Source organism: Pleurodeles waltl, chromosome 7, assembly GCF_031143425.1.
Source record: "Pleurodeles waltl isolate 20211129_DDA chromosome 7, aPleWal1.hap1.20221129, whole genome shotgun sequence".
NCBI classification, from domain to species: domain Eukaryota; kingdom Metazoa; phylum Chordata; class Amphibia; order Caudata; family Salamandridae; genus Pleurodeles; species Pleurodeles waltl.
The window spans coordinates 1027581450-1027598818 of record NC_090446.1 but is presented as its reverse complement, the minus strand read 5'-3'; the positions used below and the strand labels follow the sequence as shown (position 1 = coordinate 1027598818).

The 17369-nt window shown below is 44.8% G+C and overlaps 1 protein-coding gene across 1 annotated transcript in view; it reads right to left on the bottom strand.

Annotated features, from left to right (window-relative positions):
• Positions 1-5034, bottom strand: part of FAM20A (FAM20A golgi associated secretory pathway pseudokinase) — a 254924-nt gene extending 249890 nt beyond the window's left edge. The window contains exon 1 of the mRNA XM_069199843.1: positions 2353-5034. Coding sequence (XP_069055944.1) covers positions 2353-2879 — 527 coding nt within the window. The 5' untranslated portion in view covers positions 2880-5034. The remainder of the gene's footprint in view (positions 1-2352) is intronic.
• Between the last annotated feature and the right edge of the window lie 12335 nt (positions 5035-17369).

Genomic DNA, 17369 nt, shown 5'->3' with positions numbered 1-17369 from the left:
GATGCGTTTTTACCTGTTTCTGTAGTTACTCAACCGTTGCCAAAGCAATTTTTCTCATTTTTGTGCTACCCATCCCTGAAGGGTTATCCCCCTTCCCTGGCTGTTTTTTTCCCTTTCCTAGGGTGTTCTTACATTTTGTTTTGGACTATTTCCTACTTATGGTGGGATCATCATTTGACCCTCTGTGTATGCCACCATTCCAGAGGTGTTTACCCATTTCACTTGACCCTTGGTATATTTTCATGGTCATTTGTGTATTTGCTAATTCCAGAGATTAAAAACGTGTTTGTGTATTTCCCTATTTTCGAAGGGTTATGCCTGGTTTCTGTGGTCATTTATCAACTTCTGGAGCTTTCCAGTGTTTATTGTTCTATGTTGGGGTGGGGTTGTTACTACCTCTTACTGTAGTTATTTGCCATTGTCACGTTTCCCATTGGCCATTTTCTTGTCCTTGAAATCGTCATCTGTGAGGGAGTAGGAAAAATGGAGATAGTTTTAAAACTTGCTTCACAATAATGTCTGTCTCAAGGAGGCATGTGCTTTTGGCACAATTCCCTGTACGGTTGTTAGTAGTTAGGGATTTTCATCAAACCCCATAGGTGGTTGCATTTGAATGAAAATGTACCATTATTGCCACCTCCTTTAATGCAAAGTAATGCAAAGTACAGCCTAGTGCTAATTTTCATTACATTGGCCAACTTTCCAACGCAAATCCTGATTTGTGCCCAGTCTGCGGTAGGTACTGCAAACCCAGGGCCAAGTATTAGTAAATCTTGGCCTTTGTCCCGATCTCCTGCACTAGCTTGAACTACATACAGGTGGACGTGCCAGAGCTGTTCCTAATTCTCTGCCTATTTCACCTCTAAATGTTATTCCTGGCCTTCAAGGCATCTAGCCTAAAATGCCTTGCATAAACACATTCCAATGTTGTCTTAATCCTGTGTAGACCGTTTAATGGCTACATTGGATGATCCTCAGGGTGTGTCCTTCCCACACTTGGCAGCTGCTGCCTGTTGTCTCGATACATGCCTTCCTCTTGCTTCTGTTATTAGCACCAGACCTGTATTTGTAAATTTGTTGTGACCCATTCCCTTTGGTACCTTCATAAATTCCCACCAAGCCTGACATTTACAGTCTGCACGAACAATCCAGAGCAAACCAAACCAAGGACTTGGGAAAGGTAAAGTCTTTGAAGAAAGGGTTAAAGACTTACCTTCTGGGTGGCATCTTTAAAGTCACTAGCTTCACTCTGTTTAACCCATGACTCTTCCCCCTGCATCTACCACTTTCGATATTCACTCTTATCATTCAGTGATAAAATCTTCTGCTGTGAAACATCTATTGTACATGTTCCTACATCATCAAACTCTTGAAATGCTGCAAATATTTAGGAATAAGTTATTCAAAATGCCTGTGACTGCACGTATTTAGAATAAAAATCAAACTTTTTTTGCCAAATCCTAGCAGTTACCACCAGTTTCAGCACAGCCAGAAGCATTTCAAGCTTCCTTCTCACATAGTGACCGCTTACACAGCACTGCCTTCAGCAGTGCAAGCTTCACTCACAAGCACAAAGTGGGACTGGGACTAAAGAGTACTTGGGCTGTGCCTAGGGTACGTGTACCGTTGAGGTTCTTCAGGGAGCATGTTGCAGAATAAGCTACGAATTAGTGGGTCATCTTTGTTTGAATGAGGATGTTGCTTTTGCAGTCAGAGGTGTGTCCTGTATGGAAAAAACTGAAGGCCACATATAGGTAGGGCATTGGTTAATAGGAAGATCAGTGGTGAATTCTGGTAGGTGTAAACGCTGGTTGATACAATGGAGTCTAGGCTAAGGTAAATGGGTGAAGGCAACCCCTGGCTTTAGGACTATCTTCACCTGCATGTTGGGACCGAGGCTGATGGCTGAGGCTGGTAGGTACGGACAGCTCTGTGGGTCCCTTTGTGGTATTTCATATGACAATAGTGTGCTTAGCTGGCTACTGTACTAAATTGTCCAATCTGAGCCTTTGTAGAGGAAAATCATTATTCTGCTATAGATCTAGGGGATAATTGTAGATACTTATCTGCCCCAGAGCGTATAGTTTTTAATTCCTTTCCCGTGGCTTAGGTCATATCGGGACACCATTTGACTGGATCGTTGTTTTATCACCTGCTACTAAATTTGAGCCCCTGATCAATACCCGTTCGTTGACTGGTGATGTCACCTATTTTCGGGGGGGAGTCACTTGTCGCCCCTTGGGTATGTGTGTGTGGGTGGATGGGGCAGGGATCGGGTTTCGTTCGCTTGAGTGAATTCCCGTCCGGCCACGGGTATCTGCCCGCTGTCGGGTTCCGGGGTTTCCCAGTTACCTGTTCCAGCGGGACACCTTCCTCCGGTAACTGCGGACGGCCTCCGGTCCGGACAGCAGGTAATCCCCGGGCCCCAGTGCCGGCGCGTCGCCTGCGTAAAGCGGGTGCTGCAGCAGCCTGCGTAGTCGAGAGCGGAGAACCGGGGGGAGCTGCATGCCCTGGCCGGCTCCGGCGCTGCTGTCACCGGGCTCCATGTGCATCCTCTTCCCGGCCCTTGCTTCCTCCTCTCCAGGCTCTTGGTGCATTCCGTTCCCGGCCCCTGCTGCCATATCTCGGGGTTCGTGCTGCTCACCGTTCCCGGCTCCAGGCCCCGGGCCGCCCCAGGAGTGGTTCCTCCAGCCAGTCCTCTCCGGAGAGGAGGCATTGCCCAGCCTCCCACCTGGGAACCCGTTACAGGTGCACGGTCCCCCCGGCTCCACAAAGAGCCGGCCCCGGAGCTTAGGCCAGATATAGAGGGAGAAATCCGCCACGAGCAGAGCGGAGAGCAGCAGCAGGATGAGCAGCCGGTCCCGCCTGAAGACCCACATGCAGCTGAGAGGGCAGAGCCGCGGTGTCAGCGGAGGAAGGGATGCGGGTCGCTGTTCTCCGTTCCACCCTCCACGGGAGGAGCTTTGCCGATTGTCTGTGAGTGCTATTGCTCTGTATGCAACTTGCTGTCAAGGGGAGCGAGCAGTACCCCCTCGTGCTTGCGCTCTGTGCCTCAGCCTTTCATGGGAGAGCTCTTCTCAGTGCCCACGGCACCGCTGCCCTGTGGCAGCCCTGCACCTTGCTTTGGCAGTGGGCTGGGTGCTGCTGCTCTGTGTCTCAGCCTTGCAATGGAGAGTCCTTCTCGGTGTCCAGGGCACTGCTCCTTTTTAGTTTTGCACCAGGCTTGGCAGTGGACTGGGTGCTGCTGCTCTATGTGTCAATTGAGAGTCCTTCTCAGTGTCCAAGGCATTGCTGCATTTCAGTTTTGCAGCAGTGTTAGAAGTGGACTGGGCGCAACTGCACCATATGCCAGCCTTTCAATGGAGAGTGCGTGTGAGTGTCCAGGGCACCGCTGCCCTATGCCTGGGTGCTGCTGTTCTGTGCGCCAGCCTTTTACTGGACAGTGCGTTATAGTGTCCAGTATGCCACTGCTCTGCGTGTTAATCTGGCAGGACTCTGACGTATCCCAGAGCAGCTGCTACAGGTGTCAGCCCAAAGAGCTCTGCGTTTTTGTCCTGGGTTCTGCTGGATACTCTTTGTGAGCCCCTGGGGTATTCACCTTGTCGCCGTTGATGCTGTAATGTGTGTCACTCCTTCAGAAGTCTCTGCATTACACAGGGTGCTGCTCTTCGGTATAACAACCGAGATTTGTAGGGGCCAGGTGTGTGTACAGGTTGCTGCTGTGCGGTGTGCCAGCCCTGCTGGGAAATGTGCTGTACCCACGTTGTTGCTGTACGGTGCGTCAGCCCAACTCGAGCAATCTGTGCTGTTTCCAGGGTAAGCAGGGTGACCCAGGGTGCTTTCTTGCAGGAGTCAGTGCTGTATCCGAGGTTCTGTCGTCCGGTATTCCAGAATCACTGGGGCCTGCGAGGATTGCTGGGTGCTCCTTTACGGCGTGTCAGTCCGGTGGGAGTGTCGCAGCATGACCCGCCAGCCTTGCTCCGCTGCATACAGTGTGCTGTACTTGTTTTTAAACTCCTGAAGGATTCAGAATGCTGCACGTGTCGATACTACAGATGGATGTCCGACCTGAGCACAGGGGTGCCGCTGTCCTGTTCGCTAGCCCCGCAGCTCGCTAGTGTTGAGGGACCCTGCTTCCCTGCAGTCTGAGCCTCTGTCACAGGATCGCTGCCCTCTCCAGGTCAGAAGCTCCACTGGTGAGCCGGGAAAGCTGTTATCTGCAGACCGGCGCAGACAGCCTCGTTTAAGGGAAGCAGCAGAGAACACAATTAGGAACCAGCTGGCTGGCGAGGAGGCGTCCTCATTGGCTGTGCCGAATCCCACCTGTGATGACATCTAGCTCCATCAGCAGGGTTTGTGACAGCCCTCCGACGACCACTCACTCCACTTTCTCTCACCTGCTCCTCCCCACTCCCTGCCCCACGACAGCGCCCACAGGCCCCTTACCTCAACACAGCGTCTCTATACTGTCGGACCCAGCCCCTCAGCTCACTAAAGCCTCACTCCGCTGGCACCTCGCCCACGTTACCTACATCATGCAGACCCTCCTTTCTTACCCAATGATCCTCAGCTCACTACCTGTGTTCAGCGCCCACAGCCAGGAACACACCCTGAACTGCATCTAAGCTTCTCTCAGGCTTCAAATCCTAGTCCTCGGCACCCACCCCTCTAACGCTCCTGTAGGGTTTCAAAAGTATGCCTCACTTTTCGGGATACTAGGCTCCATCAGACATCAGCCCCTCAAAGTATGTCAGTCCTCTGGCCCTCAGTCTCCTCGAAGGTCCCATCTTGCCGCCAGCGCCCGAGCTATCCCTCCGGTGCATGGGCTGCGCCAGTGAGTCAGCCACGAGGGTGGCTGGCAGGCTCCCCCTGTACCGCGGCTGCAGTGAGCTGTGCCAGGCGGCTTCTCTATGGGATGGAAACAGAGACGCACTGCTTGGGCGAGCAACTGTTGCTCGCGTTAACCCCTTCTGACTCGGGACTCCAGCACCGCACCACACAGGAAGCGCGCACCCGTACGATCCACTTTCCATTGAGAGCTGGCACGCGGAGGCAGATCTTGATTTAGAGCCAAGTGGTCACATTTCTATCCGACCGGCACCCACTGGTGGAATTTCCTGCAGCACACTATACGGGGCGTCAAAGAGAGTTGCAGTTAGAGGAAAAACCTCCATTTTCTAGAGGAAACTCTAAATATGGAGTAGCACCCACTGGTGGAATTTCCTGGAAATAATATTCATGTGGTGGAGAACATTTAGCCTGTGACCCGTGCTCTGTCTTTAGAGATTGTTCAAGAAACCTGAAGATTGTTCCTTCCAAACTCTTAATGAGAGCCATCTCTTAGCTGGTAGACATTCCACCAGTGTATTCTCCACTGTATTTAACACTTCCTCCACAAATGAGAGGATTTTCGGGTACCACCCAACTCTGAATCAAGTCCATAGCTATTTATATCATGATACCTGCATGGATTATGATCCACCAGCACCCATTTAGGCATTTTTAAGTTACTGTGCCAAACTGTCTGACCTGTTTAGCTGCTAGACTCACGAAAAAATAAAGCAGAAATAGAAAAGAAATATAAATTGGGAGTGGATATAACGGGGTGGTGGAGCAATAGATGATTAAGAAAGGTTACCTGATAGAACAGATAGAGAGAGTGCCTGGGTGTGGGTCCCTCATAAATAATGTCACGTTGAAAAAGTAAAGAAATAAAAAAATAGGAGTAGGAATGGGGGGAGTAAAGAGCAGGTGGAGGAGTGCAAACAGTAAGAGAGCGAGAGTGTTAGAAATGGGGTTTCTGGTTGGCTAGGGTATGCACCTCAGCCAGGCAGAACTTACCCACTCTAGTCAGGGCAAGGGAGTTACACGTCCAAGATAACCCCTGCTCACCCCCTTGGTAGCTTGGCACGAGCAGTCAGGCTTAACCCAGAGGCAATGTGTAAAGCGTTTGCACAACACACACAACACATGTGACGCAATATCCCCACCACAAAGGAAACACAACACCAGATTATATGAAAATATACTGTATTGTACACAAGGCAATTATCAGACCAAACATCACATATCAGTACTATCCTGCTACCTTAGCAGTTGTCAGAACGTTACACATTAGTTACTCTGCAACCTAGCAGTAGTCACACATAACACACAGGTTACTCAGTATTCTGCAACATAAGCAGTAGTCAGGAAAAACGTTATTACATCACAGCACTTGGCATAAGAATATCATAAAATGCCCATAGTAGGAACATTAGAAAACATATGGCAAGTTAGAAAAACATATTAGCAAGCATGTCCATAAAAGGAACATTTGCATACACATATGTAAAAACATCAAACGCAGGTAGGTAATATATGAATCAAACAAAAGTCTGTAGAAAGAACTTTGGATTGCAACTATATTGGTCCTTTAAACAGTACCTGGTTGGATGAAGGCACCTCCAGTGCCTAGAAGGCGAACAATGGGGCCCCCGGTGCTCCTATGCGCAAAACGGGGGCCTCCCTTATACTCTGGGGTCAGAGGAGGGCGACATGCACCTCCTCTCTTTTATAGACAGGCCCCTCCGGGGACCGTGATTACTGGGGGCCTCCCAGGGCCTCAACCGGCCCTCACGAGGGGGGCCAAAGCCAGCAAAAACAACTTAGGTCAGGAGGGGGGCACCACGCACCCCCTCCGGTTTAATGACAGGCCCCTCCCGGGACCCGTGATCTCTGGGGGCCCCCCCGGGCCCTTCCACCAAGGGGGAGGGCCCACAATAATGCCCGTTTTAAATAACAGCAGAAAAGGAGCGTCCTGCTCCTAACGCAGAGGCCAGGGGGAAGGGGGCACTCCCCGCGCCTTCCCCTGGTCCTGCCGTGAAGCCACAAGAAGATCAGACCCCTCCTGGGGCCTGAGCAGACACTCGCCTTCACCCGATGCAGTGCGCAAGTGTTCTTCCAGCTTCCCGGGCCGCTGCGGTGATCTTATTTAAAGGGGCACAATGCAGCAAGGAGCCTACGAGCTCCCAAGCCACCATAAGCGCGCTACAATCGGCGCTATGGCAGCCGCAACCACGGAGAAGCACCCCTCGTGAAGAAATGGATGCAGGAGTCAGGGGCCACAGCACCCTGCCCCTGGGGAGCAGAATCTTAAGACAAGGTCCTCAGGTGGAGGGCCCAGCTACAGGCCAGCACAAGGGAAAGGCAGCAAGTGGCAAGTCCTTCACAGTGACCAGGCAGGTCACAGGTCAGCACAGCAGCAGCAGTCCTTGGCGGTTCCTGGTGAGTCCTTTCAGCCTTCGGTGTCCAGTTCCAAGATGATTCCAAGAGTCTCCAAATTGTGGGGAAAATTCCCCTGTACTTATAGTCAGTTCTTACAGTGTTTTACAATGGTAGGGAGAGGAGGTTCCAGCCAGTTATAACTGGTTCTGGGAGTGCCCCCTCTCTCCTTTCAGCACAGGCTCCAAACATCAGTGGGGGGTTAATGAACCTATTGTGTGAGGCCAGGGCACAGTCTTTACAAATGCAGGTGTGCCCCGCCTCTCCCTTCTCTCATCCCAGGAAGACTATTCAGTATGCAGATGCACCTCTGTGACACCTCCACCCTCCCTGTGTACAGGCTGTCTGAAAAGTATGCACAAAGCCCCAACTGTCACTCTGCCCAGACGTGGATTGGAGTCAAGCTGCAAAACACCAGAGTCATAAGCACAGATAAATGCGCACTTTCTAGAAGTGGCATTTCTGTGATAGTAATAAAAAATACACCCACACCAGTAAGCAGCATTTATTATCACTATCACAACCATACCAAACACGCCTACGCTACCCCTCATAAATCAGACAATACCCCTTACACATAAGGCAGGGCATTTCTAATGCAATCCTATGAGAAGGCAGCACTCACGCCAGTGAGACACCAAGTTAGGCTGTTTGTCACTACTAGGACAGGCCATGCAATATGGCACATGTCCTGCCTTTCTACATACATGGCACCCTGCCCAAAAGGCTAGCTAGGGCGTACCTTAGGGGTGACTTACATGTAGTAAAAGGGGAGTTCTGGGCCTGGCATGTAAGTTTAGATGCCAGGTCCCTGTGGCAGAAACTGCGCACACAGGCCCTGCGCTAGCAGCCCTGAGACAGGTACTTCAGTGGGTGGCGCAAGCAGCGCTGCAGGCCCACTAGTAGTATTTAATTTACAGGCCCTAGGTATAGAGATACCACTGTATAAGGGACTTATAGGTAAATTAAATATGCCAATTAGGTATAAGCCAATCATACCAACTTTAGATGGAAGAGCACCTGCACTTTAGCACTGGTCAGCAGTGATAAAGTGCTCAGAGTCCTAGAGCCAATAGCGAGAGGTCAGAAAAACCAGGAGGAAGGAGGCAAAAAGACTGGGGATGACCCTGCGTAAGGCAAAAAGTCCAACAGAGAGTATGTAGTGGGGATTTGTAGGGGGGCAAGCAGACGAAGGAGAGAGCAAGGAAAGACATGTACTCCCACTTAGTGCTGAAAAGAAAAAAGAGTCCCTTCAAGTCAGTAGAGGAGGGCTACAACTCATCCAATCAGAAGCAACGTAAAGTGGAAATGCTTCTGAGGTATGGCAAGTGCATGAATAGTGAGGAAAGCTATAAACAAGGAATATAGAATTGAGAGGTACGAGACACTCTTCCAATTGTGAGCATAGGGATGAGCCAGATCCCACTCTTTGTATTGTGCACAATATTCAGGAGCACTGGAATTACACAACTTTGCAGCCATGACTTTTTCCACATCATTATGGATTTTCGGAGCGGTCACTTGAGCTCCCATCATGCTCCGTGGCTAGGAGCCTGGAGGAACTCGCATGATGGCGGCGGTGGCAGCAGCAGAATGGAAGAGGGATCTCTGTGGTCCCTAGGTTGATTTGCCCCTTTTTTATCCTTGGCTGGCAGAGAAGCGACGAGCAAGTAAAGGATGCCTAGGCGCTGATCAGCGTCCGTGAGGTTGGAGAGCCGACGGTACCGCGGGAGACAGCGAGGTGAGTCGGCATTTGTGTCCTTCGCACACATCTCTCCTCGTCCTAGGAGAGAGGCATGCTCCCCTCAACTTTCCTCAACTCACAGCCTTGATCGTGGCGGCAGGGGGGCCAGGAACCAGGTATCGTGACAGTGGCGGTCAAAAAGTTAGAGGGAGAGGAGAGTCACAAACTATTCTGCTCCTCCGTGCTGCGCTTGGTGAAGCATATAATGGGTTTGAAAAAGACTTGCGACTCTATGTTTCCGCATTTCCGACTTGGTTAATTTAGAGACAAAGCTGCGGAAACAGGCAGCGATGGCTCTTCAGCGCAAAGCCGACCAAGGCGGGAAGGGGCAAGAAGGGAAGGAGGAGGAAAGGGGGACAGAGAAGAAGAGGGAAATGAAAAGGAAAGGAAAAGTATGAACAGAAAAGATGGACAGTAGAAGGCATCGATGCACGGTGGATGCCAAGTATTGCAGAGTATCCCTCTTCCACCCCCTTAAACAAGCAAAGTAAAGCAGGGGAGAAGAGGGAAAGAACAAGAGCAGAGAAAGTAAAGGAAATCAAGCAGGGAGAGGAAGGGGGAAAAGCAAGAAATAAGAAAAGAAAGCTAAACAGCAAGCAGGAAGAATAAGGGGGAGAGGGGAAAGGAAGAGAAAAGAAGGAAAAGTGCAGAGCAGCACACAGCATACAAGAGGGGGAAGTAGAGAAAGGAAAAAAGAGGAGAAAAGGGTGAACAGTGTATAAGCAATATTTTTTCTTTTTTCCACAACAAGATTAAAATCTGTCCACATAATGAAACGTATGACCCGTGATGGAACAGGGAGGACAAGAATGATTGGAAAAAACATGAAGGGGTCCAAGTCAAAGATTTCGTCATCCGTTTCAAATAGTTTAACCCCAGGCTCTGGCCATATGTCTTCAGGAGAGGTACAGAGAGATGGTATCTCAGAACAGGGTATTTTTCAATATACTTCTCCCCTCCAATTAACGTCTTCTGAACTTCAGCGGACTAATTAAGGAAAAGTTTGCCCCCTTCACCCAGACTATACAGCATTAGAAATGGAAAAGGTAACAGATTCCCACATAATGGATAGCAGTATCTCGCCTGGTAGCTTTAATAACTCTGATAACATTTCTCACATAGCTTTGGAGGATACCCTGCAGAATAAAGAAAAGACTATATATCTTTTATTTGGGACCATCAGCAATCATGATCATCCCAGGTTAATTACAAAAGACAATGAGAAAGTTAATGATAAGGGTCCTGGGCAAGTCTCGATTCCTCAGGAGTCGAAAGGGGCATGTTGCCCACCTCTACATCAGCTATATCTGACAGTGCTCATTTAAACAATTATGGTGTGGTGTCCAACCTTACATCTTTAAAGAAAGGGGCAGTTAAGGATCCTAATTTTGTCACTTCTAGTTTCAGCAGCACGAGTACATTGAACCTACCTTGTACAAATTCAGTGGAGGACTAGATGCGACAAATTCTAGAAGAGCTGCAGGCAATTAAGCTATCTCAGCAGGTAGCTCACAAGAAGACCAAGGATCAGCTCAATCAGTTAAATACCAATTTAACTCATCTGTCCGCAAGGCTATCTTTGGTTGAGCAGTGGGTATCCGACCTGGAGGACTCAGGTCACCAATCTGAGTTCACTATACCACGGATTCAGACGGAACTAGAGGAGTTACAGATGAAACTAGAGGATTTAGAAAATAGATCATGATGTTCGAATCTTAGATTTACAGGGGTTCCGGAGGATTTGGAGGCAACATCATCAGTTACTAGGATGATCTCTGACCTCATACGTAATACTATTCTCCTGGAGACCACCAAGTCAGACCTGGACCTCTCCATAATGTGGGCACAGGGGGTACCTTTTATGCGCCCCACTAATCCAAAATATCATCGTACTATCTTAGTTAATTTTGGGGATTTCAGGATTAAAGACCAAATCCTCACACAGGCAATCAAAAAGAAGATTTTTAGGTCAGGAGATCTATTCAGTTTCCGTGTGTTCCCAGATATGTCGGCTTCAGCAGCCAAACAACGCAAATTTGTGGGACTGATTGACGACTTCAAAAAACTCGGGACACAAGCTGGGATTGTTCAAATTGCTAAGCTGAAAGTTTCGAGTAATGGAAAAATGCATATTTTTCAACGTGTTCAAGACGCCAAAGACTTTTTAACTTCCTTGAAATGACTTTTGCAATGACTTATACCCCATAAGGGCTTGAAATAGACTATGTGGGCGAAGTAGCAACTATACTTTTTTCTCTGTTTCTTTTTCTTTCTCTTCTGACAATCACCACCGCTAGCAGTAATTCAGGGTTGTCGGGGGGGGGGGGTGAGAGTTGGGGCACTAGGGGGTGGGGGCACTTGGGGTGGTAGGAGGGTGGGAGAGGCCAAGACAAGGAAGGACCTCACTGAGTACAAGGGAGAGGGGCAAGAGAGGAGAGTGCACGGGGGGAAGAGTGGGGCAAGAGGGGAGATCACCTAGGGAGGGCGGGGGGACTACGAAGGAGATGGTACAAAAAAAGCAGGTGACACTTAACCAGATTAACTATTTATATGAAGGAAAAACACAAGGCAAAAACCTAGTTAAAATTAAAGCGTCAGGACAATGGGGGAAGATAAAAAAGATCAGCATATTGCGAGAGGATGGGAGTTAAATTAAGAATAGCCTCCTGTAATCTTAATGGGGCTAATAATAGTGCAAAATTCTGTGCCGTGGTAAACTGGCTGGAAACTGCACAGGTGCAGGTACTTTTCCACAGGAAACACATTTAAAGGTAAATGCTAGGCCGCCTAGACTTCCGCCATATGCTTCGCCTTTTATGCTTCGGCAGGTGCTGCAGTACGGGGGTGGCAATCTTGTTTTCAAGGAAATTTGTAGGGTGAATTAATAGGGTTGTTCGAGATCCGCAGGCTAGATGGATAATAGTCTCTGTGACAATGGCTGGCAAGGAGGTTCACTTTGTAAGTTATTACGGTCCGATAGAGGACGACATAAACCCATTGAAGTCCTTGTATACTTATCTTTCTTCTCTTCAAGGGTATTTTGTAATTGGCGGAGACTTCAATGCTATGCTAGATACTAAGTGGGATTCATCACGTAAGAACAAAGTACAAAACAAACCAAAAACTTTGCAATTTCTTGCTAAATTGATGCAGGAGTTAGCTTTAGTAGACGTGTGGCGTGCAGAGCATCTCAATGTCAAAGAGTATATATGTTATTCTAAAAGGTACAACATGGCATCTAGAATTGACTACATTTTAGTATCTTATAGGTTAAAATGGTATCAAACAGGAATCTTTGCAAATTCTTTTTCAGACCACTCTGTTCCTTGGGTCGATCTTGATGATTTTGAGGACTTCGGTGACCAATTTTGTCGCCCACCATGGTGTTTGGATAGATCTCTTTTGACAGATCTAGACTGGATAGCTAGTCTTAAAGGGTTAGTAACGGATTTCCTGAGGATAAATAAGGGATCCACTTCTATTTTTTACGTCTGGGGGGGGCACTCAAGCTTTCATACGCGGGGAGGCTACCTCCTTTAAAGCATATTTAGGTAAAATAGCTAGTGAAAAAAGAACTTTTCTGCAAAAGGAAGTAGAACAGGCTTTAAAAAGAAAGCAAATCTGCTCCAGTCCGGAGACGGTACAAGGGCTGGCTAGGGCCCAGGGGAATTTAAGAGATTTTTTCTTGTCAAAAATAATTCTAAATAAACATACTAGCTATCAACGCCAATACGAAGAGAGTGAACATGCTGGTAGGTTTCTGGCCTGGTCAATTAAAAAGCGCGCCAGTACTAGTTTAATAAAAAACAATTTTGATGAAGATCAGGGCAGAATGGTTACACATTCGAAAGAGGTCGAGCAAGTGTTTTTATCACATTACTACAAATTATATACAGAGACCCTACAAGCAAATCATTTGCAGATTAAACAATATTTAGACACAGTAACTTTACCAATACTCGATGCACAAAATAAATTATATAAAACAAAAAATCATTATGGATTTTCTGTACTTACCTTGTAATCCATCAATTGTTGCATAATTTGTAGTTTTTAACAAAAAATAAGTTCTAGCTCAAATTGATCAAATGTTACTATAAAGGCCTCCACGAATGGTGCTTCATAATGGCATGCCCTTTTCAAAGGCTAATTGGGCACTCTTCGGTTGTTAATAGATATTAAACTGATACAAATGCATTCTCTTGCTGCATAATTTGGTCAACCTTGCTACCTGTTTTGGTCCTGCCCTGCTACATAATTTCTGAGGCCCTGACAGTAGGTTTGCAATAACAGACAGTTTAAGCTGTTTGGAGGCATGATCTAAAAACAGCTGCAATAAATCTTTCCCCACACATTTATGTTCCAGCTAAGATGACTTCATATAAGATAATACCATTGTCAATGCTTTGTCCTTTTCAGATGCTTTGATATACTCTTTCTCGAAATACTAACATTTGACACTCACTATCAAAGTCATACTCTTTTATCTCTTCACCAGGCGATTCTGCAGGCAACCAGAAAAGACAATTCTCTGTACCATTCCTAACCCCACCACATGCTACAACGAGGCCAACGTCCCAGTGCCTAAAATGGTACTCAGTGAACATGGGAATGAAAAACAAACTCACAAGTGGTCTGATAAACATTCTAATAGCAAACTTTGATTCCTACATATTCTGCCAAAAATATGCCACCCCCACCGGGAAGCCAATGCTTTCTTTTTTATTGTGCAGTATATCGGCTCAGCTTCCTACAAAGATATTGATGTGGATGCTACAGTTAATTACTTTCCTCCTTTTCTCGCAACCACTCAACGCCCAACCAATTGTCATTAGATTTAGTGTCAATGATAATTACTGGTTTGTATCTGATATCCAATGGCTTTAACCCAATATTATTTTTTCGAACAAACAGATTCTGTTTCACAGCTATCATTTCACATAGCCCACTACATCATTTTGATGAGTTTCTGCAATTCTTTGAATTGTCAGCAACCAAATCTATACACTTTGAATACTGGGAAGCAATGGCTTTGGGTATTAGCGATGAATTGTATCAAACTTCCCAGGGAAGCCACTCCTTCCTTACTGATATGGAACTAAATAGTCTAAACTTCCAGCATCAATCTGCAGTTGACTTTCATGGTGTGCCCCTTTTCTTAAGAATTTACCACATATTTAATAAAGACACACCCTGTCTCCTTTTGACTACCCGAAAGATCAGTGCGATCTTAGAAATACATTGCTCTTGTCAAGACTTTAAATAATTGATGCATTATCTATCGGGACAAGGAAACATGGCTGAAGATGAAGCTAATCTGAATATCATGCATGTTATCCATTTTACCTCTGTATTCTCTGTGCTACAAAAGATGGGAACACATTGGAGTCATTATTTAATGCAATTTGATGATATGCTGACAGCAAGTCAAGAGGGGTAAACTGAGCAGCACCCTTGAGAGATAGCATTGTTAATGTGGAGACATCCTAGTTATATTTTGGTCATGAAGGACTAGATAGTGGATTTCACACACTAGGTTGGTGAACCAAACCAAATTTGTTTTGAGAAAATGTATTTCGCAATATGTCATAAACATCACATATAGCATATGATAATCAATCCAACTCCAATGACCATACCAGTTTATTAAGAAGCTAAAGGTTTATTTCCCAATATTAACAAGGTTAAGTTCACAAAATGAATTCTCAAACACAAATGATACATATAGAAAAACAACAAAGGCTGATTTGTGTGCCAAATATATCTAAGTTTAATTAACGCAAAAAGACAAATGATCTCAATGGTTATCACACAAAATCATAGCAACAAAATCTGAGCAAGAGAAATAGAATACATCTGAAAATAATAAGATAAACATCAGAAACATATCATGAGCATGTGAGTAACACCTTTCTAACCACTAATTAGCATCAACATGTTGGGCTTCATGTAAAAAGTTTCAGTGACACAAATTTAGAAAACATCTAGCTATGGCGCTCTCAAAAATATGAATAAACAGCAGTATATAAACCTTTGCAGCTGGTACCTGAAAAACAAAAGATATATAACAGTTCACATTACATATGTTACCAAACCACTATAGTAATCAACAACAACGTCTACTTCGTCAGTGAGACATCAACATCAGGGACCATCATCAGAACAGGAACAGGATTAAGGATAGGGATAATGGTTTAGAAATTTTGAGCATAAGTAATAGAATCTCTAGAACTCAGGAAACACAAGGGTCCCAAAGAAAAATCACCCAAAGAATGACTTGAAGGAAAAAGGAACCCCGAACAATGGTGACTGAACATTAACTTAAACTTGTAAGTTGAAAATGATTGGATAAAGCATGATGCGAGAAAATTATGACCGATCAGAACATTAACAGATATCGAAATTATACAATTAGTTTACTCCAAGCTTTTCTATTTGCTGTTATTCTATTGACGAAATCTAAACTAATAAATTTTATATTCTAGACTTCCTCTTCTTCCGCCTCATCTGTGGATCCTTTGTTTCCACTCCAGCGAAATACAAAGTCACAGGAAAAATGATTACAAAATACGTTACTTAATTCATCTCTATATCCTCGAAGAAAAACACACAAGTTAGAAACATATCTTTAAACAATAAAGTCAGCCAACCTACGGAACACACTAGAAACATTTTATACAGCTTACATTAAACAATGACCTTCCATCTGCTTCTACTTCAGTTCAGCAGAGACCACTAAATACACATTTATTTCTATTATTTGTTTTAGTTAAGAAACACACTTTCTTGTAAAGACAAAATAATTTCATCAGTTTAAGATAGCATGGACAAAATATAAGCCTTATATAAGATGGTGGCCATTCAGTTAGTCACTTTTTTGTAACTGTAATATTATTATCTAATTAATTCACACATTAATCTGTAAGTTTAATTACGTACAGACTCAACATTTTATCAGTAATTTCTATGCTTCCACAATCCCTCCTCTGATGACTATATATATCATCACACACACTAAAAAATACATTCATTTATTTCATTTCAAAATTTTGAATCTTGATTCTTTCACCTTTTTATAAAATGTCTTCCTCCTTGAATTTCTCCCATAACACTTTTTCCATTTGAACATTTACCCTCCTCTGATTCTTTTTTGAAATCTTCCTCTTTTAATTATTTGACATATTTTATCTATTCCTCAAATCCCAATTAGACAAAACACAATAATCGAAATCCATTTGACCAATATTAATATAATACATTCTTCCAAGTTGCCAAGCCAATTTGCCACTGAAGCAATTCCTTTGCCAATTTTTCCCAGACAGTAGTTTCAGTTAATTCTTTTAGTTCTGTTTTATCTTTTGTTAAATTATTTATTTAACCTCTAACTAACTTAGAATTGTCCAGTATGTATGAACAACAGTGACACGGACCAAGTAATTTGCAAACTACGCCCCCTTTTGCTAAGGGAATGTCTAACGCAAGGTGGTTTTGAAGAGTTATAGCTCTTGTAGCTGCCATTTCAGTATCTAAGAGGAGAATAGATCCTGAATAATCTGTTATAATATTATCCACAACTGTAGACACATTCTGTATCTTTATTGAATTCAGAAGAACTCCAACTGAAGGAATTATTGTTCCAAATATGTCTCCCACAATGTCAGAAACTGATTCTCACTTGTGTCTAATTTGAATTTTAGTAAATTTGGGAAAGTTACTTAAGTCTTCCAGCTGGTACATTTTTGGAAAGACTATTCCCAAATAACACGTGCCATACCATCCTCTAGGAAGATGATAATAAGCATCCTTTCCACAAATATAGTACATACCAGGCACTGGAGGGTCCTGACCATGCAACAAAAAATTCCTCTGAAACACACATGTCTACATTCACTTGTACCCACATATATTCTATCCAAGTAACACTACAGCCTATATATACAAAGCTATCCTACATGTTGTGTATCTAAGGCTAACTTTCCTAGATCAGTAATGTCAATGTAAGCATGATCAGATTCAGATCTGCAGTGAAATATTCCTTTATCTATCCTAGCTTGATTACTCTTCTCCTGTCTTCTGTGTTATCTAAAAACTTATTTTCTACTGATGAAAGCAAACAAGTGAGATTGTTTCTATGAGCATAGGCTGTGCCAAAGGCTAATGTAAGTTCAAAGAATCCATTTACTATCTCTATGTTGTGATCTCTAGATATCTTACTAAGGTCCTTAATAATAAGTACAAAAGAAAACACAACATCCCTATTTGAATAAAAATATTTAATATATTTTTGATTATAGAATCGTGTTAGTAAAAGACTATAACTTATAGCATAAGTAAGCAGTAAACTATGATAAGCAATTCCCTT